Consider the following 25557-nt stretch of genomic DNA (forward strand, 5'->3'; position numbering starts at 1 on the left):
CATTTTAATCCCGCCTCCTCGCGTTCAGCATTGGTAGACTCCGCCTCTCCTCGGCAACCATTGGATAGTTCCGATCATTCTATCTAGGGATTGGTTTATGGTAGCGTAACTCTGCGTAACGTAATACGCTCTATAAATTCCGCCCCGAGGAGGCTGTTGATTGGCTTCCGAGAAATTCTTTTTTTTTAAAGCGCCTGATTGGCTGCCATGCCAGTCACTCTTGTTTAAATGTAACCAAGTTTTTTTTTGTCATCTTAATTTTTCATTCTTTAAAATATTACGTTATATTTAGAGAGGAAAACACGATTAAACATGGAAAATTAGGACGACGAATAAGGAGCAATTACTTTTTGAGCTTCTATTGCTCTCAGAGCGCATGCGTGATGCCACAGCCAATTAACGCAAGCGCAATAGAAAGACCTGAGGGCTATTTGTAACACGTGTAATGGCGGGGAAGAAGGGACCTCTGTAATACGCCTGCGCAGTGGCGGGAGTGTTCGCCCCCCTTCTGCGCAGGCGCAGTGGGCGGAGGAAGGGTCCTCACTGGGATCGCGTGCGCAAGCGCAGCGGCGGATCCGTTTTGGCGGGCGGTTGGCGTTGCGCAGAAGGCGGCGGTGGTTCCTTGTGGTACGACCTCTTCGCAGAGGAACGGGGACAAGGTTAGGGTGAGAGAACGCTCTCAGTCTCGGGTAAGTAGAAAACAACCACGTCTACACTTCTGGGCCCTTGGAGCAATTCCAATCGGGCCCGTTATTGTGTGAAATGAATGGACCGCTGGGGTGGGGGGGCGGAGGAAGAGCGACAGGGTCGGTCAACCAATGGGAGAAGAAGGGGCGGGTGTAGTTGTCCTGATGGCCTGTCCTTTCTCCAATGGCTGTATAGGAGGGAACCCAGTGGATGAATGTGATTGACAAAACCATAGACCAATTGAGCCTCCATTTAGGGGTACCGAGTAACTGACATCGGCCCTTGGGCCACAGGAAGGCGGGAGGCGGGTTCTTCTTTCCTGAGATGGGACGCTCTAAGCAAATTGGAGAGAAGTGCGCGGGGAGGTTGGGCTCGCTGGAGAGACTGGGGTCTGAGCCCAAAGTGAGAGATGAGGGTCGGGCCTTCCAGATAGATGGACGAAGCAAATAGCCAATAGGAGGTCAAAGCAAGGAAAGCGCGCGGGGAGACGACCCAATCAGCGCACTAGCGGGGGGAGGGTTTCGATTTGGGGTTCCAAGGAAAGAGGATTGCCTTCTGGGGTAGGGATCCCTAGGGGATGACTTGTTTTTCACCGAGGCCTTTGGTCTTGCCCCATCCTATGTTTACCCGACCTGCAGCTCTTAGGATTATCGGTGCTTTTCTGCGGCTCTTTTTCCCTCCTTAGGGTTCAGTCTAGGCCAGGAAAAAACCAACACCACATATTTTCTTTGTACCACCCCCACACACACACACACACACTCTCATCCCAAGACCACATGTCTATCTGAAACCTTTGCTTGAACCCTATATATACACCTCCCCAAACCTGCTTATTTGCCTGGAACCTTTCTTTGTATCTCATTTACACACCTCCAAAGCTGTATATTTATCTAGACTCTTGCTTTTCAACACACATACTAAGATCACATGGTTGTCTGCAATCTTTCTTTGTATCCCATATACACCACTTCCAAGACTGCATATTTGTCTGGAATCTTGCTTTTTAATACACACACACACTAAGATCACATGTTTGTCTGGAACCTTGCTTTGTAACCCATATGCACACCTCCAAGGCTGCATATTTGTCTGGAATCTTGCTTTTCACTACAAACACACACAGACCACATGGTTGTCTGGAACCTTTCTATGTATCCCATACACCCTCCCCTCAAGATTACATAATTGTCTGGAACCTTTTTTTACTTTTTAACACACATACACTGAGACCACATGTTTGTGTGGAACTTGCTTCTTAGGCAGGCATATGCACACATCCCATTCCTTTGGGCTGAAGGGAATTTTCAAACCTTTCTCCACCTAGTCATTTGATCATCTAAAAGTGCCTCACTTGGAAAATGAGGGAACTATGTATCCCTTGGGAAATCCAGAATCCTTTTGGTAACAGCTGAATCCTGAAAGAATTAAGGTGATGCCTGGCCCACATCTTCCTATTCAGTCTTGTGAACAAAGATTCTCAAATATCGCTTTAATTGAATGAAAGAAACTTCCATCTGCTTTTTTCCAAACCAAAATAAAGGTTAATAACTGAGATTTTTAACATAATTTAGGAAATCTTATCCTTTCTGATAGTCGGTAAATAAAAACTCAATTTGCTTCCCTGTTAATTTCCATTTTCTCTGACTTATACAAAAGATGAAATGTTCTGAGTAGGTCCTGTAATGTCATTGTATAGGGAAGCTCAGAGTAAGGAAATCAAGAAACTCCTTAAATTGTCAAAGTTGCTGAAACACAGATTAAGTGACTTGCAGGGGATCACTCAACCAGTGCCAGAGATTAGATTTGAACCCATGCCTTCCTAACTCCAAGGCCAGCTCTCTATCCACAATAACAGGATGCATCTGAAGTGATCTAATCAACCATAATCTCAGTATTTGGCCACAGGGTGTGATGTGAGATGAGTTAAAACTAAACTCTCCATCATTTGGTTATAATTAAGAACAAATGGATAATTTTATTTAATATCACATTTGCTGAGACTCATCTTAACCTTTATCTTCCTCTCATTTAAACTGGAGATTAAAGATAGGGAGAAAGAGGTACACCTATTTTAATAGTAGTATTTGAAAATCAGATTCACAATTTATGTGGGCTTTTTATTTAAGGATCTGATAAATCAGATCCATAGGCCTCACATTGTCCAAGAAGCATGTATTCTAATATATTTTGTGTTTTCCTTGCCTGGTTGAATGAAAACAAACATTCATTAAAATTTTATTATTATTACCAACCTACTGACCTGTTAATTGTTATACATTTGTATTGTGTTCACAGATGTTTGAATACTTAAAATGAGTGTGAACTTTTGTTCAAAGTGGACTTGTATTTTCATCTAGTTTTGACCTCTTAGAAGCCATTTTATAAATATAAAAGTTCACACTTTTTCCTTTGGAAATCACACCCTCCTTCAGGCAAAATTGAACAACTGATTTACCATCTTTGGGAAGAGGTGTCTACCTTGTCTGGGAATTCATCTTTTCAGTCTGTTAAATATGAAATGTGTGAGCATGGCAGTTTGAATGAGAGAAATTCTTGGTAATACAGCTAAAATGAGCTGCAGTCATTGATTTAGTATGTTTTTGAGAGTTTTCACTTTTTTTATTTATATTTTTGTTACGTTTTAAGTTCCCAATTGTCTGTCTCCCTTCCCCTCTCTCCTCACCCCTCATTAGAGAAGTCCACCTGGGGGGGGCAGAGGATGGGTGTGGGTGGGTGTGTTCCATACCTTTATAAAACCATACTATACATCTATTGGATAGCAATGTCCTTTGTGTAATTGTAACACTAAAATAACTTAGTTATCTTTTCAAACTGTTACTGTATACACATTTTCTTAGTTCTGCTCATTTCACTCTTTATTTCATGAAAGTCTTTCCATATTTTTCTAAGATAAACCTGCTCATTTATACTATTTCATCACAATCGAATGCCACAGCTTGTTTAGCCATTCTCCAAATAACAGATAACCCCTCAATTTTTCAGTTCATTACCACCACAGAGAGCTGCTTTAAATATTTCAGAACATAAAGATTCTTTTTCTTGTACCCTGATCACCTTGGGAAACAAATCTCTTAATAGTGTTATTGCTAGGTCAAAGGGGGATATTCATTGGTAATAATCCCGATTGCTTTCCAAAAATGGTTGAATTAGTTTGCAGTGACACCAAGAGTAGCAATTTCCAACTTTTTCCATATCCCCTCTAACATTTGCCCCCTTCTGACATTAGTAAATCTGATAGGAATGAGATATCTCAAAATTATTTTCTGTTTCTCTAATCAGTATTGATTTAGAGCATTTTTTTTTAAATGACCCTATATTGCTTTGATTTACTTAATTTATTTAAGGCAATGGGCTTTAGTGACTTGCTCAAGGTCACACAGCTAGGTAATTCTTAAGCATCTGAGGTCAGATTTGAACTCAGGTCCTCCTGGTTCCAGGGCCTGCCCGTGTTCTATCCACTATGCCACCTAGCTGCCCCTCCTTTGATTACTTCACTGAAAAACTCCTGTATCTTTTGACTATGTTTTGTTTTTTAGGAATTCTTTAACTTGTATCAACCCTCTTCCCCCATCACACTATTTATTACTTGTGGAATAGTTTACTATGTTTTACAGATGGGATTTGTAAGTTTAATATGAATTGACTTATAGTCCAAAGTGCTTAAGTAAAAAGTCTGATAAATCTTACATTGTTAACTCCCTACCATTGTGCAAAGTAGTCACTCCCCCCCCATCTATTATTATTATTATTATTATTATTGCTGACTTAGTCAGCCCTGAGTTGAAACAGTTGGAGGTGCTCTTTGTTCCAACAGGAATTCTCATTTGACCTAGTCATGTAGTATATGGGGATTGGTTTTTCTGCTTCTGCCATTGAAGGATCCAGTTTGAGGAGTGAACTGACCTATGAAGGAGCCGGGAAGACCCCTGTTTTTGGGAAACTGAAGAATTTGACACAGGATGGGAGGGCAATGAATGAAGCTGATCGTATTTGTCACCCTATACAAAGCTTTACACTCAGATACTTTGTGGGCAGAAGTCTTAGGGAAGTGAAGAGGAGGAATAATTGCTTATTTAGCACCTACTATGTGCCAGGACTGTGCTAAGTGATTTATGTATTTCATTTGATCCTTATAACCCTCTAGGGAGGGAGGTACTGTTTTTATCCCCATTTTTTAGGTGAGAAAACTGAAGGAGGCAGATTGAATGACTTGCCCAAGGTTACACAGCTAGTGTCTAAGGTCAGGCATATATATCCCCAGGAACACCTCGCTGCCTAAAAATTCGTGGTTTATATTGAGGCAGCCAAGTCTTGTTCGTCATTGCAGTTCAAACAGGAAAATGACTTATAAGTCATATTGTAGTTGACTAATACCACCATCTCATCCCTTTCCACACTTTCCCCAAATGTCTCCTACTACCTGTCCTTTTTAAAGTTTCTTACCAGTGACCAATAGTTGAATCCATGTTCTAACTCTAGTGGTAGGGAATTGTCTGATTAAAGAAGTAACAAGGAAGACTTAAGTAACAAGAAGGTTTGCTTGTAACCCCTATTTACACATTGTTATTGATGAACTTGGACTCAGAGCAAGCTTCTCTTCTCCCACACATAAACTTTGATTTTCCCATCCACTTGTAAGAGACGAATCTTCCTTGTCTTAGCACTAATGGGAAAAAATCCAGGTCGTCCAGAGAAGAGTTGGCTTGTGAGGAGTCCAAGACGCAGATTTGTTGGGATTTCTGTAAGCCACTGTAAGGCACATATTCATTTCTGATGACAACTTTACACTTGTGTTGGCAGAACACCCACAGGGACAACTGCCTATGTTTAGTCTGTCCAGGAGCTCTGCCCGCCAGCATGTTTGGGGGAAAAACCTACACTGTTCCTCTCAGCAGCTATGTCAATAGTAAGCTATTCTGCATTTGTCATGTTGAATCTGCCAAGCGTTGGTTTCTTTGGAAAGTTGCCTCAGTTTCCCTCTGAAGAAAGCAGGGGTGATTGCCTCCTTAGGCATCTATATAGGATATTCAAAAAATGTTAGTGCAATTTAAATTTTAATAGTCTTAAACTATACTACAATTTAGGGGATCTCTCAGTATTTGGCTTATTGTGTATCCAGGATAAGATTTTAAGAGGATTTATTCACAAATAAAACTCTGCATCTAACTTAAGAATGTGCTTTTGAACTTATTTTTTTCACCTGTTCCTTCTCATCTCCACCTTTCTAGAATTAAGTTAATTTAAAAATAAAAATGAGGTCTTTATTTGAATAATTTCTTGAGAGCCTTTGTTCTTTTGAGCTGGAGGTGGGTCTATACTGCTTGGTGGAGTGAAGATTTGACATGAGCATCCTCAGCCCTGGCTCCTGGTAGCTAACACCTTTCTTTGGGCAGGTTACTTTAACTAAGATCTCTCTTCACCTCGGTGACACTATTTGTACAATGATGACTTGGTGGTAAGCTTAGTAGTTCATATCTATATACTTAGAGTTTGCTAAAGGCTCTCTTCATCTCATGTGAGGTAAGTGGAAACATTTTACAGATTTCATGGGTGAGATGGGCATTTTTTTGTTGTCTGTCACTCATCTCAAGTGTGATTCCCAACTCTTTTTTTTTTAGGTTTTTGCAAGGCAAATGGGGTTAAGTGGCTTGCCCAAGGCCACACAGCTAGGTAATTATTAAGTGACTGAGACTGGATTTGAACCCAGGTACTCCTGACTCCAGGGCCGGTGCTTTATCCACTGCGCCACCTAGCCTCCCCTGATTCCCAACTTTTAAATCTATAATGCTCTGCTTACTACACCCTAAGGGTTCACTCTTCCCTTTTTTAAATATTGGGTGATTCATTAAATAATTTTTGGGTTAATCAGTCTTGGGGAAGTTAAAAAACAATAGCTTTGATTAATTTAGCAAGCTGTGTTTCTGACCAAAGCTCTGGGAGTTCCCTTACTAATGGATAACTAACTCATTTATTGGTCTGTTCAGACCAGGGCTTAATAACTGGGTGTTTTAACCTCTTTAAAGGAAGGGCTTTATAAATAGGATGTAATGGGCTAGCTGAACTCTCAAGTCTGAAATTGTGCCTCAAGCTAATGTAGCCATGGCCTTCATAGCTGTTATTTACTTTTAGAAGAATGGAATGCACTTAGGCCTGGAGACTGCTCTCACACCTTAGGAGAAGAGCTGTAGGAAATGTGTGGGGGGGAGGTAGGGGTATTTTGCAGCCTCTGACTGTTTCCTGTCCAAAGGGAGATTTTCAGAAGTTTTTCTATCCCAATGTCTTCAAATTTCTTGGGAATCATCTTTGTGTTTGATCAGAAAAGTAGTCAAGAGCACTACTACTATGTGGAATTCAATTTGGGATATTGAAGCCTTGCCTTCTAAAAAAAGGTCAATTCAGGCTCTGCTGAGAAGTCTTGGATTTCACTCCTTATGCCAGCCCCTTGACCTCTGAGAATCAGGGTGCTGTGTAAGATAAGGAGGTGGCTAATTTGTGTGGTCTTTCACAATAGATTACATTTTAAAATCTGATAAAAATTAAAGACAGTAGAAAGCAAAGGCATAGATAAAGGAAATCCAGAAACTCCATTAGTGCTAATTTCCTTCTATCACATCATCCCTTGTATTTCCTAGGGCATAGAATCTTAACTATTTTGTAAGTCATAGATCTCTGTCTGGTGAAACCTATTGACTTCTCAGAATCATATTTTGTTGCCTAAATTCATAATAGAAAGAAATATTTGTTTTCGATTAGAGGTTAGTAAGAATAAAGATGCATTTGTTCTTTCCAACCAAGTTCATAGACTACCCTTCTTCCTCATTCTTCCCAATCTCTGTGGACCCAGGACTCTGCTCTAGAGTCATCCAATTTTTTCCTTCATTCTCAGGGAGAGTCAGCAATGTCCACATTGCCAACCTGGGTGACTGCATGATGGCACCCTCAACAAATAGGGAAATCTAGATAATAAGCTTGATTTTGGACATGTTAAATTTGTCCATTAGACAGATAATTGGATCTTTCCAAAAAAAACCTAGGCTGCTGTAGGTCTTGAACTAGTTTTGGAGGAGACAAAACTTGAATTCCAGGCAAACCTTTGGCCTCTGACACTGTGATCAGGGGTAAGTCATTTCACTTCTAAACCAGTTTTATCATCTATAAAATGGGGGTTAGAAGTCTCCTCCCCTTTCTCCCTTCCAGGTTCTCCTGGAGAGGTGGGGAAAGGACAATAGCAGTAACCCTGATGAATAAAAAATCCCATTTTCTGATTTCTAGCCAAGTTAAGTACCCTTTTCCCTGTGCACAATTGACTGGTTGTAATTTTATTTACCTTAATGTTAGCCAGTGATGGAACCAAAAGATGGCAACTTGGCCAAAAAGGCTAAATCTGTCAGCAAAGCATTCATTAATCAGCCTACTGTGTTCCAGGCTCCCAGGGATATATAGAGACAAAAATGAACTTGTTCCCTGCCCCACAGTTAGCTCATTTGAGACAAGTTTATCCAAGCAGACAAGTATTCTAGTGTGTCCATAAAAAGCAAATCCAGTGTATTTGGGTGTAGTGGATCCAGGAGAACTGGAAGGTGGTACCTGAGCTAGGTTATAAAGGAAACCAGGTATTCTAAGAGACAGAGGCATGGTGGGGTAGCCATTAGAAAAGCTCAGATGTAGGAAATGCTGTGTCCTGTGTGAGGAATCCCTAAAAGGCCAGCTTGACTGGACTGGAGAGAATTAAGAGGGAAGGAGAGTGGTGTATATAAGACTGGGGGGGAAGACAGAGACCAGGTTACATGAATAACTTTAAAATTCAAAAACGAAGCTTCTATTTGATCCAAGATAAGTTAGGAGCCATTGGAGTTGAGTGGAGCAGTGATATTGTTGGTCTAGTGTATTTAAAGAAAATCATTTTGGCAGCTGTCTGGAAGATGGTTAGGAGAGAGGGCAGGGATCTTGAGGTAGGATGACCAATTCAGTGGCAATTGAAATTATATCCCAGACCAGAGATACTGAGGGCCTTTGGGTAGTGGTCCAATGAATAAAGAGACTGGCATAATAGATGCCAGAGTCAGCAATTAGTTAGATATGTGGGTTGAAGGAGATGAGGCATTAGCAATGCTCACATTACCAACCTGGGTGACTAGACAAAAGGTGTGATTTGGAGAATAAGATAATCTTATTTTTTAAAAATTTGAATTTAACTTGTCTATATTATTGGGTTTGAAATACCCAATAGATAGGCACTTCAAAATTTTGTTGACTGGAACTCTGAAGAACCTAGATAGATGTAGATATATGTGTTTAGGAGTCATCTGCCTAGAGATAATTAATCCCTCAAGGACTGATGAGGTCATCCTCAAAAAGAAAGAGAATTGGAGAGGGCTCAGGACTGAACCTTAGGGGAGAAATATTGTAAGGGATATGGTATGGACAATGAACCTCCAAGGGGCTTGAAAAAAAATAGTCTTGACAGGAAGAAAACCCAGAAAGAACAATGTCATCAAAATTCAGAGGAGAAAGTATCAGGAGTGTTATGCTTCAAAGAATTTGAGTGATGCTTAAATATATTAAATGCCATATTAATTTGCCATTAGAAACCAAGTCAAGAAACATTAATCTCCTACTGTGTGCGGGACACACAGTGCTAGATACGGATGGGGGGGGGGACACACTCCTTTCCTTCACGGAGTGTATATTCTAAAGAGAGGACAGGAAGGAGGAAGAAAGCCCCAAACATGGAGGAGTCAGAGAAAAGTTCAAAAGTAGTACAGCCTGGTGAGAAATATTTCCATTGCTGAGTTCTTTCCTTAAATGGAGGTTTGAAGATTATGGCTTCAGTCTCCAGTCTGAAAGATATAGTAATTTTGGAGAGAGTTTTCTTTGAGAGAAGATGTGGAAACAATTGCCTTTCAATAAATTTAAATGATAAAAGGAGGAGGAACTGTCTGTGGAGGGTCTGGTAAAGGATTTTTTCTGTTTAGACTGAAAAGCCTAAAGATTAGTAATCAGTAAACTGATTGACTATGGATTTAGATTTGGGAAGAAAGGAAAAGAATGATTAAATCAGAATTGGTAGCCTGGGAGAGGGGTGGGGACTAAGAATAGATTTAAGCAGGGGACTTTTTGTATGATTTCTGAGTTTTTGATCAAAAAAAGCAATACTTTTTGATGATCCAGAGGTCAAGTGTTTGGCCATCCTTGTGTGGGGCTGAGGTAAAATGGAGCAGTAAATCTTGGGAAAGGCAGATGGAACCAGGCTTGGAATCAGGAAGACCCCAAATGGAATCATGAAGACACCACAAGTAGACAAGGAGATCTCAGAAGTTGAGAGGATTAGAATACAAGGGAAAATTTGGGGGAGGGTCAAATGGAAGGCTTCAATCTTTGAATATTAAAGACTTTACTGCTGGACCAGATCTTCTCTCCCCTCCACCCCCATATTGGGGATGACCACGATGCAGAGAGGCAGAATAAAAAAGTGAACTTTGGCAAGTAAAATTCATGGGAATACCCAGTTGTAATTGGAGATTAGCCACCACTTTAACTTGCCCATTTAGTAGAGGCTTTTGTGTGCTATTTTAAATATCAATATATCTGGAGCACTGAGCATACTTTTATGAGACTGTGGCACAGTAACTCACACTTAAATGTCAATAGAGACACTTGCAAAGACCTGCAAGGTTCAATAAGTTCTGGTGTGGGTTTGTTTCTCCTGTCATCACCCATTATATTTTTTTTACAGCTTTTAAATTGCTTCAGAGAGAAATTGGTCTGGATTGTAATGGATGGTTAAGGAGCTGCCAAGGATACCCTTGTATGGGGTAGGGAAAAGTTCAATACTGTTTTGATTCTATTTATCTAAATTGTAGGCTATGGCTTGAATATAATTCATGTTGCAGATACACCAAAGTGATGGCAAAGCACAAAATTATACTGTACATTGAAGGAATGTTGGCTGTTTTTCCAGTTCCTGAAGTTTTACAGTATTTTTGAATTACATCTCTTAGTTGGATTATATCAAATTCCTTTTGCCTCACCAACATTTTGCAAATCAGTTTGTTTGAAACTCCAGGTTTTGGTAAATACATAGTTAATTTTTTTTATATGAGTGTACTCTTGATTTCTATAACCCATTTGTTATGTGGAAATGTAGTCTATCAAAATGGTCTTTCTTCCTAAATTTCATAGTAAACCAAACAAAAGTATTTAATTTAAATTCCTAATAATTACTAATATTTTCTTTAGGGTTTCACAGTGAGTAAAGTATATTTGATCCTCACATTTGGTTAAAAAGGTATTGGCAGCTTTTTTTCTTACCCTTAGATATGGAAACTGAGGCACAAAATAATTTTTCTTTTTTTTTTTTTTTTTTTAGGTTTTTGCAAGACATGGGGTTAAGTGGCTTGCCCAAGGCCACACAGCTAGGTCATTTATTAAATGTCAGATTTGAATTCAGGTACTCCTGACTCCAGGGCCAGCTCTCTATCCACTGCACGACCTAGCCACCCCCTTACAAAATCATTTTTTTAAAGGTCCTACTAGATGCTGTAGGTGCTGGTAATATAAAGATAAAAAGATCATTGCCCTCTTTAACTTTTTTCCTATGTTCAGTCATTTTTCAGTCATCTATGACACTGATTCCAATTGGAGTTTTCTTTAAAAAAAATATTAGAGTAATTTGCTTATTCCTTCTCTAGTTCATTTTATAGATAAGGAAACTCTAGCAAACAGGGTTAAGTAGTGACTTGCTCAGTGTCACAAAACTACTTAAGTGTCTGAGTTTTGAATTTTTGAAATACAATATGAAAGAGAATTGTTTGGTCTGTTATTAGGAAGTGGCAGATTAAAGTAGTTGATCTTAACTTTGGTTTTAACATTGAAAGAGGAAATAATTTTCATTTAATCTTCACCTAATTGTTCCTTTAGATGGGTCTAGTTTAGTTGGTCCAAAAACTGGCATTATTGGGAGGTAGCAGTTGGAAATTATATTTCTTCAGCTAGATATGCCTGTTTCCAGATTCCCAAAAGTCTCTCTGCTACTTGAATGGTGAAGTACCTTCATCTTAGGTCTGCCCAACCTTGGTCAAGTTCCATTTACTCCTTCAAGTTTTAGTCAAATATGATTGATTTGTGAGACACGTGATCCAGTATAATTACTTTCTTATAGCCATAACTATGTATGTGTGTCCAGAAGGCTGTTTAGTATACCTAGAATTGTAATCTAGTGATTTAGTATCAGTAGTTTGGTTGTTAAATGTTTTCATCAAACGCGACTTTCAGATTACAATCTCAACTAATTTTTGTGGTAATTTAAAGAGAAATAGATGAAATCCTCAAAGTTTCTTCCTCTTTCAGCTAATTAAAAAAATATGCAAAGTAAACTGCACTAATTCCTCCAACTTTTAGTGGAGGTTTGTAAATAAGCCAGGAGATGGCCCAAGTAACTAGGCCTTGAAAAACTTTTTAAGAAGAGAGAGATAATTCCTTTCTGGGTAATTGAATTTCGACTGTACCTGAATTGGGGTTTTAGCATGACTTTTAGAAGATCATTTGGAGCTCTGCTAATCTGGGTTTTTCCTTCCTGTCCCATTCTCTTAATAAAATTTGTGTAGTCTTTATGTGGCTTGTTAATGATAGGGGTGTTAATGACTAGAGTTAATCTTCCTCCCCACCCCTTCCTAATCCAATCTTTTAAAGAGACATTTAAATAGCTTTTAACTCCTTGAATTGGATGCTCTTGGGCTTTTTGGTGGAGGTGGAGTGATACTTATTCACCCATTTAACAAACCTGGGACAGCCTGGATGCCTGTAATGTACATCTCTATGTTTATGTTTTTGTTAAAATGCCACGGGGCTACTACTTTGGAAATCTTAAATCCAGTGGAAGAAAACATCTGTATAGATGGTATTTTATTTTTTGCTGTTCATTGTAACAGTTCCACAACCATCAGCTCTCAATTCTATAAAAAACAAAGAATAGATATGGAGCAGATTAAAGCACTCTTTTTAAAATAGGGTTCTTTTCATAAGCTTCATTTCCCTATCATAAGACTGGATGGGACCGAGTGAAGGACTGGTTATGTATTATTAGCGTTGTAGATGACATTTAATCTTCACCCAAATCATTTGCTAGTCCTCATCCAGGCAGGCTCTATATCCCAAGGCCCCAGTTTAACTTAACCATCCAAGATTTTTTGTTGTTGTTTCATTTCCCCCATGTGGTAAGAGATTTTATTTATAACCTTTTCCTTTCCTAACATTTAACTTTGGGCTTTTTTCACTAATGATGATATAGAAATGATACTGTATTCTTAGTGAGCTAGGAGAGAGATTTTATTGAAACCTTAAAAAAAATCAAGGCAGTATTATAGTTCATCTTTTGTAGTAGCTGATCTGTCTTCTTCCTCAAAAGAACTGTCTTTGACTTGCCTGGTATTACAAAGCATGCTAACAGATGCCTTATTTTAAACACTACCAAGCCTCCCTAAAGGCAAACTTAAGGACATGAACTGCCTGCCATCAGTCATAGAGAGGTAATGAAAATGTGTTCCACATGTGGCTCAAGACAATCCATGAAGGGATCTGGCATTGAAAGCAGTGACCAACAAGCAAAAGAATAAAGCAGAATTAGTATAAATATTAGAGGTCCAATGTGGGTGACTCTGTAACTGCAGGATTAGTTTGTTCTTGTCTTGAAAGAACCAACCATGAAATTCAGTTTACCTATCCCAGCCTTCTCTACAATCTTTTCTGTGCCCGATTTATGAGGATTAACTGTTAACTTTAAAAATTACCTTTTCTTCCTTTCCCCAGCTACCCCTTTCTCCTTTTTGGAGAATTCATCTGATGAATGATCTTGCTTGTCATCAACTTGGAATGTGAATTCTGACTGTGCCTGACTATAAAAGCCCTTTGATATCTTTCTGGTGGTTAGCTCACCGCCAGTCTGGCTCAAGCACTTTCTCCCAGCAGACTCCTGGAAGGAACAACTCCAGTGTTCAAAGGTCTGTGTGGCAAATTTGCCTGTTGTTGCTGACCCAAAGCCTTGATAAACCCTGACAGTACCCCCACTCTTGAGTCCCTTGGGGTCTTAGCTGCTGGAATTGATCTATGGATGATGCCTTTAACAGAAAGCTCTCATCAGTGCTCAGGAGAGGGGTGAGAGCCGTTTTGCTTGAAAGACTTTCTCCAGAAACATGAGATGCATTAGGCCCATCCCATGGCAATTTCCACAAGGATAAGGTTGCACTTGGACGCTTGTCCTCAATTTCTTCCTGCCTGGTATCTAGATTCCACTTTAATCACTCCATCATCCTGCCAGCCCTGTCTCGTTGCTCATACTGGTGAGTCGCCTCCTCCCATGCTCAGTGTGAACCACCAGTCTCGCTGCTTTATCTGGTGCAGGCCATGGCCCTTAAATTGTCCATCCAGCTTTGTGTTTCATTTGACCCTAATACACTGGGTCGAGCTGTCTAGGAGAGAATTATGTCCCCTGCGCTGTCTGAGTGCATTTCTCATTTCTCACTGCTGCTCCCGAGCAGATCTGTAACTTCAAGGTTAAGATAAGACACATTCCATCAGAACCATGTCGTCATCCTTGCCAGCTTCTGATCTGTGACTGTCCGAGAGATTTACCGGACAAGTGCATGCCATTCTTTACGGCATATTAGGGTTGGACTCTGACTCTTGGCAAAAGCTCAAGAGTGAATCTGTCCTCAGCTGTTGCAGAACCTGTTTTCCCAAAAGGAAAAGACTACTGCCCCTATGGCCTTTAGGCATTTCTTAAAGGTGCCCTGGAGGAGTGAAATGACTGAGGTTGCCTTTCCCACTTGATTTAGCTGGAAGGAAAGGGGAGCAGAAAAGTGGTGAAGAGCTTTTTGTGCTTCCCCCTTTGCAATTCTTTTTTTTTTCCTTTCTTGAATGATCCCATGGAAATTCACTGGTGCTGACATTTTCCTCCACCCTCTTACTCTTTTATATACTACCAGTTGCTATTAGTTACTCTTTTCCGCCTGCAATCCCCAGAGCAATTCTGACTCTCCAGTAGTGATGATGAGTGTTTTTGCCTTTGAGAACTGAACATCCCTGGGCCTGTTCTCTGAAGGCTTATTAGTTCCTGCTGCTTCAAAGAGCAGTGCTTCCCAAATCTACAGTTGCTCCTCTTTTGTTGCTGCCTTTACTTGTTTAGCTCTAAGGGTTATTTTACCCCTCAGCATGTGATACAGTTTAGCAGTTCAGGAATTTAGAAGGTCAGGGATTTCCTGCTGTTGTTCCAATAGGATCCTAGCATACCCTTACCCTGCTCTTCTCTTTGAGCCTTTTGGTTTTCATTTAAACTCACTGCTTTATTGGAAAGGAAGGAGTGGGAGAGAGTTGGTTCATTTTATAGATAGAGAAACTGAGGCTGACTACTCAAATAGCAAATACTTATTTCTAGGCAGTGAGTGCTTTGTCCACATTCCCCAAACAAAAGCTATAGAAGAGTTAGTAAATTGGTACAGTCATTTCACTTCTGCTAATTGGAAACTTTTACAATCTTCATTCCATGGATTCCTTTTAATACTAGGCTAAATTGAAAATTTGCAGTTTTTGTATTTCTGTGATGACCCAGAACCATTTTCTTTTTCTTAACAATCTCAATAAATAACCACCAGTTGCCAATTTCTAGTGACTATATAGCTTTCCTTCCTTTCAGGACCTGTGAACCATAAGAAGATCACGAAGTCTACAGGGAGAATTCTTTAGAGCTAGGGAAAATCATTTATGGAATTGTAAATTGGCTGGTGTTTTTCCTCTTTCCTCTGTTGTCTACATCGGTTTTTCTTCTCTCCTTTATTTGTTCAATCTTTCAGGAATGATTTCAAAAGCATGACTTTGAGCCAAGATATTCGAGATTATACATTTACTGTCTAGATGGCAGTGGATTGAGCCCTGGATCTGGAATCGGAAAGACCTAAATTCAAATCTGACCTCAGATACTTCCTCAGTTATAAAATGCAATTAATAACAGCACCTATCTCTCAAGGTTATCTTAAGAATTGAATGAAATTAAATTTGTAAAGTGTTTTTATTAGCACAATAGCCTGACATATAGGGGGTGCTTTAATAAATGTTTCTCCTTTTTCCTGATTTCATTCTTTTTTATCTAACTAAAAGTTGTAAATCCAAGTTTTTGGTATTAGAGCCTTAAAATTTGCTTTTCTCATCTTCATGTAAACTTAGTTTCCTGGGACCTGAGTTCCATCTTAACTTTGAACAAGTCATTTAACTTTTGTGGGTCTCAGTTTCCTAATCTAACCTAAAATTATAGGTGTTGCCCCTCCAAGGCAGCTTCATAGGTTTTTATCCTGTGATTGAGCTGACAGTGGAGCCTCTTGGGAAGCCTCCTCTGGGATCAGACTAGGAGAGCAGCAAGAGGTAGACTTTTTCTTCTTTGGAGTCTTAGCATTCTCTCTAGCCTGTGACACCCGGGTCTGTCCCTAGGCCTCCGACCGGCCTCTGCTGCTTTTCCCTCCAGGGAAAACTAGGAAAATCCCTGGTCCAGTCTGAGCCTTAGTTCCCCGGCCTGTAAAATGGAGGTGAGACCTACTGGCCGCCTTATCGTGCCTCCTGCTAGGTATGTAAATCCGGCTGAGTGTCCCCCCAGGTCTTGACTGAAAACTTTGTGTGTCTTCTTCGTGGCTTGTGCAGTTTAGGTGCCGAGCCCGAGCAGCCCCGCAGCCTGGGGCCGGGGAGGCGCCCGACAACCTCTCCTCCCAGTTTTCACTGAAAAGGAAAGTTCAGCCTTTTAACTTTTCCGACTGCCTCTCCCCTTCGAGTGCTGCTGCCAGTTGCCTTGGCAACACACTGTGGCAGCTGCGCAGTGGCGCCTAGACAGCTGGGTGGGGGCGGGGGAGCTGCCACCCCGCCGGGCCCCAGACCTGGAAGGGGAGGCCCCTCCTATTAGCCCAGAGGGAAAGAAAGAGCTGGGGAGATCCGGTAGGTAAAGGAGGGGGCCATCATTCTTCTTGCCCCTTTCGGGCCTCTTTACAGCGAAGGGGCTGGGGGAGATTTTTCTCTTTGCTCCCTCTTCAAACTGAAGCGAAACAAATGTAAATCCCTCTTTTCCCTGGTGAGGCTAAAGAGGCCATAGCCACAATGCAGTTAAACATAGGGCTGGTTGTAACCCCAGCGCTCTGACCCAAACTGCCATGCTCCCGGAAATTCCAAGGTGAGTGGGGAGAGCAGGGGGGTGTTCTGCTGGAACATGACATTTCCTGTCTCTGCTGAGGTCGGTGTCTGCTTTTGTTGGTCACTTTTTATTTCAAATAAACAATCCCCCTCCCCCCAGAGGGGCAAGGAGTTTTACCAAACTGATGGAAGAATGAATTTCTAAATGCCCCCTCCCTGCTTTTCCTTTTTTTCTTCTTCCCCTTACCTCTCCATACTGCAAAAACTCTGGTTTCACTCCAGGAACAATGCTGGGTGGAGAGTATTTGTAAGTGAATCAGGACTCCTTGCTGACTGGATTTTTAAATCCTAGGAGTTATAATTTCCAACTATATCCATAGATTATTTTTTCAATCGTATTTATTTGAAATTAATTCAAAAATCAATCTCCTCAGCTTCCTGCTTTTTTCCCTCATCAACTCATAATAGTGACTATTCTGTCTTTAAAGTATAACTCCTAAGAGCTATCCAGTCCACTTCTAAAATGATCTTGCCACAAAGAAAATTTTGCTCTCCTTGGGGCACACAGAAACACCTCTAAAGATGGAGTTTCGCCAAGAAAACAATTTTTCTTACTGCCTTAGTCCAGACAGTAGGGACTATTTAACACAAATAGGAACCCCAAGATGATGCTGATGACAACCACGAGGATGATGATGATGATGATGACCACAACGTCTACCTGGCAGTTTAAAAACTTGATTCTCTGTTGGATACCCCCTAGAGCACATTTCTAAGCTTAACTCAATTTCTATTTGTAGTCCTTTGCTTTTTACTCTATCTCTAGCTTATGAATAGCCTTTCTATATATTATAGTTCCCATGTTGAAGCTTCAGACTAAGGGTCTTCTCTTTTTCCTCCTTGGCTCTACAAGTCTGCTTCATTTGAGGGGAGGAGAATTGCCTCCCTAGTTGTTGATACTGGTTTAACCTTGGAAATTAGTAAATAGGTTATCTTTTCTTTTAGGTTTTTGTCTCTAGTATCTAAGCATTTTCCCCCATCTATTCTGCCATCCTCAGCTGCCACAGCAGTTTTAAAGGTGCAGGTACACAGAGGAATTGAGGTATCAACTTGGTTTTTTTGGTAGGTTTATTTCCCTAAGGGGAACAATTAGGTTGCTTAAGGGATTCCCTAAAATTGTATTGCCGAAGAGTCATTCATTGTTCTACTATTAAAAACCTGGTCAAAATGATCAGAGTAGGAAAAACTATATTTAAGTGACATTAATTTTTTTTAATTGCATTCATTAAATGCAACATGGTTTAAGTTGCCCCTGCACAGTCTCTTTGAGGTGACCTATTCTGTAAACCATAATTCTTTCAGAATGGAGATTTTTTATGTACTTTTTTTTTTTTTGCAAGGCAATGGGGTTAAGTGACTTGCCCTGAGTCACACAGCTAGGTAAATTATTAAGTATCTGGGTTCACATTTGATCTCAGGTCCTCCTGACTCCAGAGCTGGTGCTCTATCCACTTTGCCACCTAGCTGTACTTTTTGTTCTGTTCTGTTCTGTTCTGTTCTGTTTTGTTTGTTTTTTAGGTTTTTGCAAGGCAAACAGGGTTAAGTGGCTTGCCCAAGACCACACAGCTAGGTAATTACTAAGTGTCTGAGATCAGATTTGAACCCAGGTACTCCTGACTCCAAGGCCAGTGCTTTATCCACTACACCACCTAGCTGCCCCCTAGCTGCACTTTTTAAAAATTTCTTGACTTATATTTAAACATAAAAATAGGCAAGAGTGTTCACTTTCCTAACATCAGTTGCTGAGGACTGACTAGACTGGCCTTCAGGGTTCTTTGGAACCTCCAATTAGAATACTGGAGAAAAGGGTTTGAGGGTAGAATTTTTGTAATTGACCCTATTGAGGTCCTTTTAGAACTCTTGTCTTGCTCTGTTCCTTGAGAGAGTAAGACTCAATTGCTCAGTTTCCCTGGAGGTAGAAATTGAAAAAGCTTAAGCTCTCACTCTGGATCCTAACTACCTTGCCTTTCCCATTTGCAGGAACTGGGTGGCCTTAGTCCTTCAGGTGAAACATCGTGCGCTATGGGAAAGAAAACCAAGCGAACAGCCGATAGTTCATCTTCAGAGGATGAGGAGGAGTACGTCGTGGAGAAGGTGTTAGACAGACGCGTAGTTAAGGGACAAGTGGAGTATCTACTCAAGTGGAAAGGCTTCTCTGAGTAAGTCTCTCTCTCTCTCTCTCTCTCTCTCTCTCCCTCTCTTTCTCTCTCCCCCTCCCCCATCAGTGCTTTAGGCATCTACATTGACAAAGGTTTCTTTTGGTCTTTTTTTTCCCTCTCAGATTGTTGGGAGTCAAGAAATGTAGTCAGTAGAATGAATGAATGAATGAATGAATGAATGAATGAATGAATGAATGAATCTGCTTTACTTTTTTCAGTTTACTTGAGATATCAACCTAGGTGTGGTTGCCACAGTTTTCTCTGAAACAATAATTTATGTTAAGTACTATAAACCTTTGGGGGAAAAGAGAGTCATATGAGGAATTTTTCTTTTCTGGGAATGGAGAGTCCAGGTTTACATCTAGATAATCCTCAAACTCAGCATGTCTAAAACAAAACTTATCATTCCATAATACTCCTTCCCTCTTTTAACACCTTTTTCTATTGAGAGCATACTATTGTCCTAGTCACATAGGTTCCTAACTTCATACTCAAATTCTAACCTTCCCTCTCCCTTAGGCTATTTCATAGGCAGTTGGTTATCAAACTTTGCTCATATTCGAACCACAATAGTTCAGGTTCTCCGACATCTTATCCTATACCTTTCCAATAGTCTCCTAATTGATCACCAGGCCACCAGTGTCTTCTCTCCAGTCCAACTTTCTCATTGCTGCCAAATTGATATTCCTAAAACAAGTCTGACTATGCTCAAGAAATTCCAGTGGCTCCCTCCTGCCTTTGGGATCATATACAACTCTTCTTTTATTTGTCTTTTAAAACCCTTCATAATCTAGCATCACTCTATATTTCCAGGTTCATTTTATATTCATCTCATTTATATACCCTTATATTCTGGCTAAATAGGCGACTTTACTGGGCTCTGACTTGTCTTCCATGCATAGAATGCACTCCTAGGATCATGGAAGTAGAACTAGAGAGGACCTCAAGGCCATTTCTTCCAGACCCCTCATTTTACAGAGTAGAAAATGCTTGTTATTTACCCAGGGAAAATGAATTTGAACCCACCTCCCCTAACACCACTCCTCCCACACTATTCCTTCTTCACCTCTGTCTTTTAGATTTCTTAAGAGTCCTTTAGACTTCTGTTCCACTGCTCTCTTCCACCACACATTTGCTTGTGCCATCTTCCCCCACCCCCAAATGATTTTGTATTTATTTTATGTTCTATATTCCTTTTTCCCTTATATCCTTTAATCCCCAGTAACCTAGCAAGGTTCCCGTCTGTCATTTGACAAGTGCTTGTTAAAGCACTCTTTAAAGGATTTCTTTAGATCATCTCTTTAAAGGATCCCTGATTTTTAAAAGCTTGAGATATGTTTTTACACTTTGTTTATGCATTTAAAATGCCCTCTTTATGCCTTTTACCCCAACTCTCTTCTGCCTATTCCCCAACTAAACTATAACCTCCACTGAGGGCAAGGGGCCCTGATCCCAAATTTTATATATTCCCTAGCCTTAATACATTTTAGGTGATCAATAAATGTTTGAATTCATACCTATTGTATTGAACTGTGCTGTATTGAAACTACTCTTTGTTCAGGAGAGGGGCAGCACTCAGAAGAGAACTAGATGTTGTGGTGATTAGACGTGATCAGGACTGTGGGGTTTTAAAAAGAGTGCTTAAACACTGTCCAGAGCAATTTTAGCTACAGTCTTTGGGTAGAATTAGAAGGGGGGACCTCAGGGCCCATTGGGGAAAGCTCTGGTTCTAAAATAAGAGGAATCTATTTCAGATCCCACTTCTGATGTTTAGCTTGTATAATCTTACACAAGACATGCATCCTTCTTGGATTTCAACTTCCTCATCTTTAAAATAGAGAAATGGAACTAGATGGTCTTTTAAATCCTTTTTAACTTTAAATATCTGATTCTCTGACCCGCAAGCTGAAACAGTGGGGTTTGGGGGAAAGGGAGAGGAAAGAAAGCTTGGAGAGGCACCAGAGTTGTTCCTCTGACTGACTGGAGAAGGTACATGTCCAGACCTAGGGTGCAGATGTATCCTCCCTGTTCTGATTTTTTATGCTTGACAGCAGCTTTCAGATTAGGTGGTTAGAGAAAAGTAACATTAACCTTGAGGCATTTCCTGACCATTACCCTTTCCCTGAGCCCTGCCTAGTGACCTGGAGTTCATGGGTGAATGGATTGCTATAATGATGAAGAACTCTAGAGAGAAACTCCCAATGTTTCTCTCCTTAACTTGATTAAGTGGGAAGTGATTCAGTGAACCAAATAGAAAACCTACTTCTATTTGGAGAAAGCTCTTATAGTTCCTAGAATTTGATCTAAACTATTCAGTTGGACAACTACCAAGTTAAAGATGTTCATTTTAACCTAATAAAGCAAAATTACGATTGGCTTGGATAAATTACTCAATTAAATAGTGTTTGTTTTAAAAATATTTTTAAACCACTAGACATTTTAATTTACAGATTCAAACTCTCTTATAGGCATCATTGGGTGAGTGTTAAAAGCCAAAGGGCTTCAACCTCAGAAAGACTTGAGCCATTGCTAAATGCAAAAATTTACTCCAACAAATATTTATTAAGAATCTGCTGTGTGAGACTGCAGTAGGTGCTGGGGGACACTAAGACAAGAAGCAATCCTAACCCTCAAAACTCAAAATGGGAGTGAGTGGTTGTGGAAGGTCTAAAGCCCTAAAGACTAAGGACTGTGTACTTAAGCAGAGAGGCAGTAGGACACCTGAAGGTTTTGTAGCAGTGGCTGTGAGATGGTCCCATGTGTCTTAAGGATAAGGACTAGAGCTTTGATTTCATTGGTGTAGGAAACACTCGTCAGGACAGCACCCTCTCTACAAATCGAAGAGTCTTAAGAGATGCCTAGACTTACCCCAGGTCTCACAGTCAGGACACGTCAGAGGCAGGACTGAAATCCAGACTTCTTGACTTTCTGACTTTCTCTCTGCTCTACCAGAGATGTCAGAATCAAAGAGAAACAAATGGGTTGTTTTGTTAAACATTTTCCAATTACATTTTCATGTGGTTCCAGTTGTTCTTGGGAGATTTGACACCTCTGCACTATACCACACTCCCTTAGATTTGTTTTAATAGTAACAAATTTGGTAGCTATGCAACATCCCTCTTGAGTATACTAGATTCAGGAATGAATCTAATGTTTGTATGAATTAAACCCATGATATTAAGTGCACATGATAAATAGGGTGAGAATCTAGGGGGATAGTCTCATTCCCATCAGGCAATACCCATACAGTCCTGGCTTTCTGCTGTAGCACTTTTTCACTGTAGGCTCACTTCCTCATCTTCCCAATTTCTAGAATGATAAGTGTATTGTTTTTACAATGACTCTTGTGGAATGGGTTTTGTAAATTTTATAGAGGGAGAGGGGAATTGAATTTTAGAGGAATTGAGTGGTCATTGGTCACTGATCACAAAACTTTTTGAGCCAAGTCTGGTACTCAGAACTCAAGTCTGTCATATTATGCCAAATTGAAGACTTTCCATTGCCACATTTCTAGTTACTCATTAACTTTAGACCTTGAGAAATGGTAGTAAGATGCTGTCCTTGCTATAATGATGTGGGTGACTTTTTACTTCTTACTCTTGGTTCCTCCAAATAAAGGGCTTGAGTAAATGTTTAACTGGGTTGCTTGAGTTTTCTGATACAAGACTATGGGAGAAGAGAGAAGATAGGCGATTTTAAGTTTCCTCACCTTGACTGGAAATTATACTTAAGGTTTTCTAAAGATTACAAAATGTGGAAATTATATAAAGTCTAGGATGAATAAGTAAGATCTTTGGTGAACGTTAACTCTTTGTCAGCAAACCCTTTAGGAAACTGGTTAGATACTGCAGTCTTCCCAAAACAGAAATGTGGGCCTATACAAGAACTGGTTTGTATAATGCTCAGTAAGTTCCTTACTGATTTCAGTTTCCTCTGGGAGTGTTCAGCCTCTTTTAAGGTCTTTGAATTTTGGAGACAATTTTGATGTGAAGAACTTCACAACTTGAGGAGGGGATATTCAGTGTACATTTAGTTCATAAATCTTGCACTTTTGAGCTCTAATCTGTACCATAGGGCAGAATCACTGCCTTACTTCCTTCAGGAGTCCCATTCCAGGGCCCACGGGGTTTATTCAGCACTTCCCTACCTACTGGGCCAGGCTGTTAAACCTATACTACTTGGAGTACTTTCTTTGATTGGGAATAGAAGCTTCAAAGAAGCACCCAAGGGCAACCTTTTAATGGGAACTAGGTGTGGGTGGCAGGAAAGATGATCCTTTATTACTCTAGATTTGGTTAGGGGAAAAAGAAAGTGCCTAGTTTGACTTACCTTGCTGATTCCTAGGTGTGTGATTTTTATTTCTTTGTGACACAATCATGAAAGCTGGAGACTTATTTCTCAGTTGTGCTTTCAATTCCTATTTCAAAACTCCTGTGACCAGAGTTCTTTGCCAGGCTAATGGGCAAAAAAATTCATTGTACCACCATCCTGGTGGATGAAATTTATTTATGTTAGTTTACCTAGTGTGAAAGCTTACTCAGCCTCTCTCAGCCAGTAAAGAACAATTTCAGAAACTTCCTGGAGGTTAAGGTCCACCATGTGAATTTCACACGCTTATGCGCATGAGAGAGTGTATGTTTGTGTGCACCACTCCCTCTGTTGATAAACTATCACACTGTCATTGGTGTTTTTCGATGGACATGGCGGGAGGCTATATGACACAAGCAGGAGTTGCTCTGCCTGGGCTCCTGGCCATCTTTACAATCACATCTTTGCCTGGGTCACCTCTTCTTCATTCATGGTACAGTTTTCACACTCTTACTTTCTTTCTCTTTCCCTTTCATCCCAGGGAACATAATACCTGGGAGCCTGAGAAAAATCTGGATTGCCCTGAATTGATCTCAGAGTTTATGAAAAAGTACAAAAAGATGAAGGAAGGTGAAAATAACAAGCCCCGGGAGAAGTCAGAAAGCACCAAGAGAAAATCCAGCTTCGCCAACAGTGCTGAAGAAATCAAGTCAAAAAAAAAGAGAGAGGTGAGTGAGTCTTTTTTCCCTTCCTCTTTCCATTTCTCTTTGGAACTTGTTTAGCAGGATCTGATTTTGGTCCTGTTAGCTCTTTTCCCAGAATCCCTGGCTCAGGGCGAATCATTTGAAGGAACAAAGAGCTTTCAGGGAGAGATCTGGTCTCCTACTAGTGCCCCCTTCTGGCAGAGAGAGAGAAAGACATGGGGGTCCAGGCTGGCCACAGCTCACTGTTCAGCTGCTCTTCTATGCAAGGCAGAATATATTCCAATAGTCCCAGGGACGGGGTGGATTGGAGAGTTTTTGATGATGGGGAGAAGACTTTGAAAATATTCAAAATTGACTCTGCCTCCCTTCTTTGTGACAAAGGTCATTATTATGCTTTGCCCTTTTGGGGGATATTTTTACTTCTTTGATACTATTTAACTATTAGGCCAGAAATTCATGTTGTATTGTTTCAGCTTGGCTCTGTTTTTCATCTGGTGAGTCTTCCAGTTTCCCTGCTAGCTATCACAAACTGGTTTTTTGCCTCATACTATGCTAAGCACCTTAGGATCATAAAAGCTCAGTGCTGGGAGGGAACTGAAAAACCATCCTCTTAATACTCTATTCTTTACTTGAATCTCTTCTTCACTGCCCTGCTCTCTCACTTCCATCCCCAAAACAAAGGAGAGACAATACAAAATCTTGCTTAAAAAAAATACATTATGGGGCAGCTAGGTGGCGTGGTGGATAAAGCACCAGCCTTGGAGTCAGGAGTACCTGGGTTCAAATCCGGTGTCAGACACTTAATAATTTTAATAATTACCTAGCCGTGTAGCCTTAGGCAAGCCACTTAACCCCATTTGCCTTGCAAAAATCTAAAAAAAACCCAAAACAAACAAAAAATACATTATTGTTTTGATATTGCCACTGCTAAGAGCTACATGGATCTCTACTCTGTTTCATTAGCAATCTTTGACGGAAATAAAGCATAATGAAAGAAGCTTCCTAATTTGGGAATTCTGTAGAAGAAAGCAATTGTTTAAAGTCTTTTTTGTCCTCCATTACTCTGGTTTTTAATCACACCACAACTCCCTTCTCTCTCTCTCTCTCTCTCTCTCTCATACTCACTCCCCATATGCTGCTTAGATAAGAACAAAGCAGGTATCTTTACAGAGCCACCAATTCTTATTCTGAGAAAGTGATAAAGGTCATTTCTTAAACATTTATAGCCCTTCGCATTTTTTAGTAAAAATTTACCTTATTAGATGGCCTTTATTATAAGGCCAAAGTAATTCATGCTTCTTGGTAGGACAGAAAAAGAGATCACCTTTACTCAGATTGAAATAAATTTGAAAGATGAGGCTCTGCAAAGCAGAATGGGTCTTCGAATGTATCCCTCTTTATATTTTCCCCTCTTGACTGCCTTATTTGAAGAACCATACCTGCCCTATTCTAAC

At 40.2% G+C, this 25557-nt stretch overlaps 1 protein-coding gene across 5 annotated transcripts in view; it reads left to right on the plus strand.

Moving 5' to 3' along the window:
* Nucleotides 1-561: 561 nt before the first annotated feature.
* Nucleotides 562-25557, plus strand: part of CBX5 (chromobox 5) — a 40549-nt gene continuing 15553 nt past the window's right edge. For 2 of the 5 annotated variants that reach the window (XM_074225744.1, XM_074225748.1), the window contains exons 1-3: nt 562-689; nt 18913-19091; nt 23941-24127. In XM_074225744.1, the coding sequence (XP_074081845.1) occupies nt 18955-19091; nt 23941-24127 (324 nt within the window). In that variant the 5' untranslated portion in view covers nt 562-689; nt 18913-18954. The other 3 variants (XM_074225746.1, XM_074225745.1, XM_074225747.1) reach the window with 3 other exon arrangements.

This window comes from Macrotis lagotis, chromosome 2 (assembly GCF_037893015.1).
Source record: "Macrotis lagotis isolate mMagLag1 chromosome 2, bilby.v1.9.chrom.fasta, whole genome shotgun sequence".
Taxonomy (NCBI): Eukaryota; Metazoa; Chordata; class Mammalia; order Peramelemorphia; family Peramelidae; genus Macrotis; species Macrotis lagotis.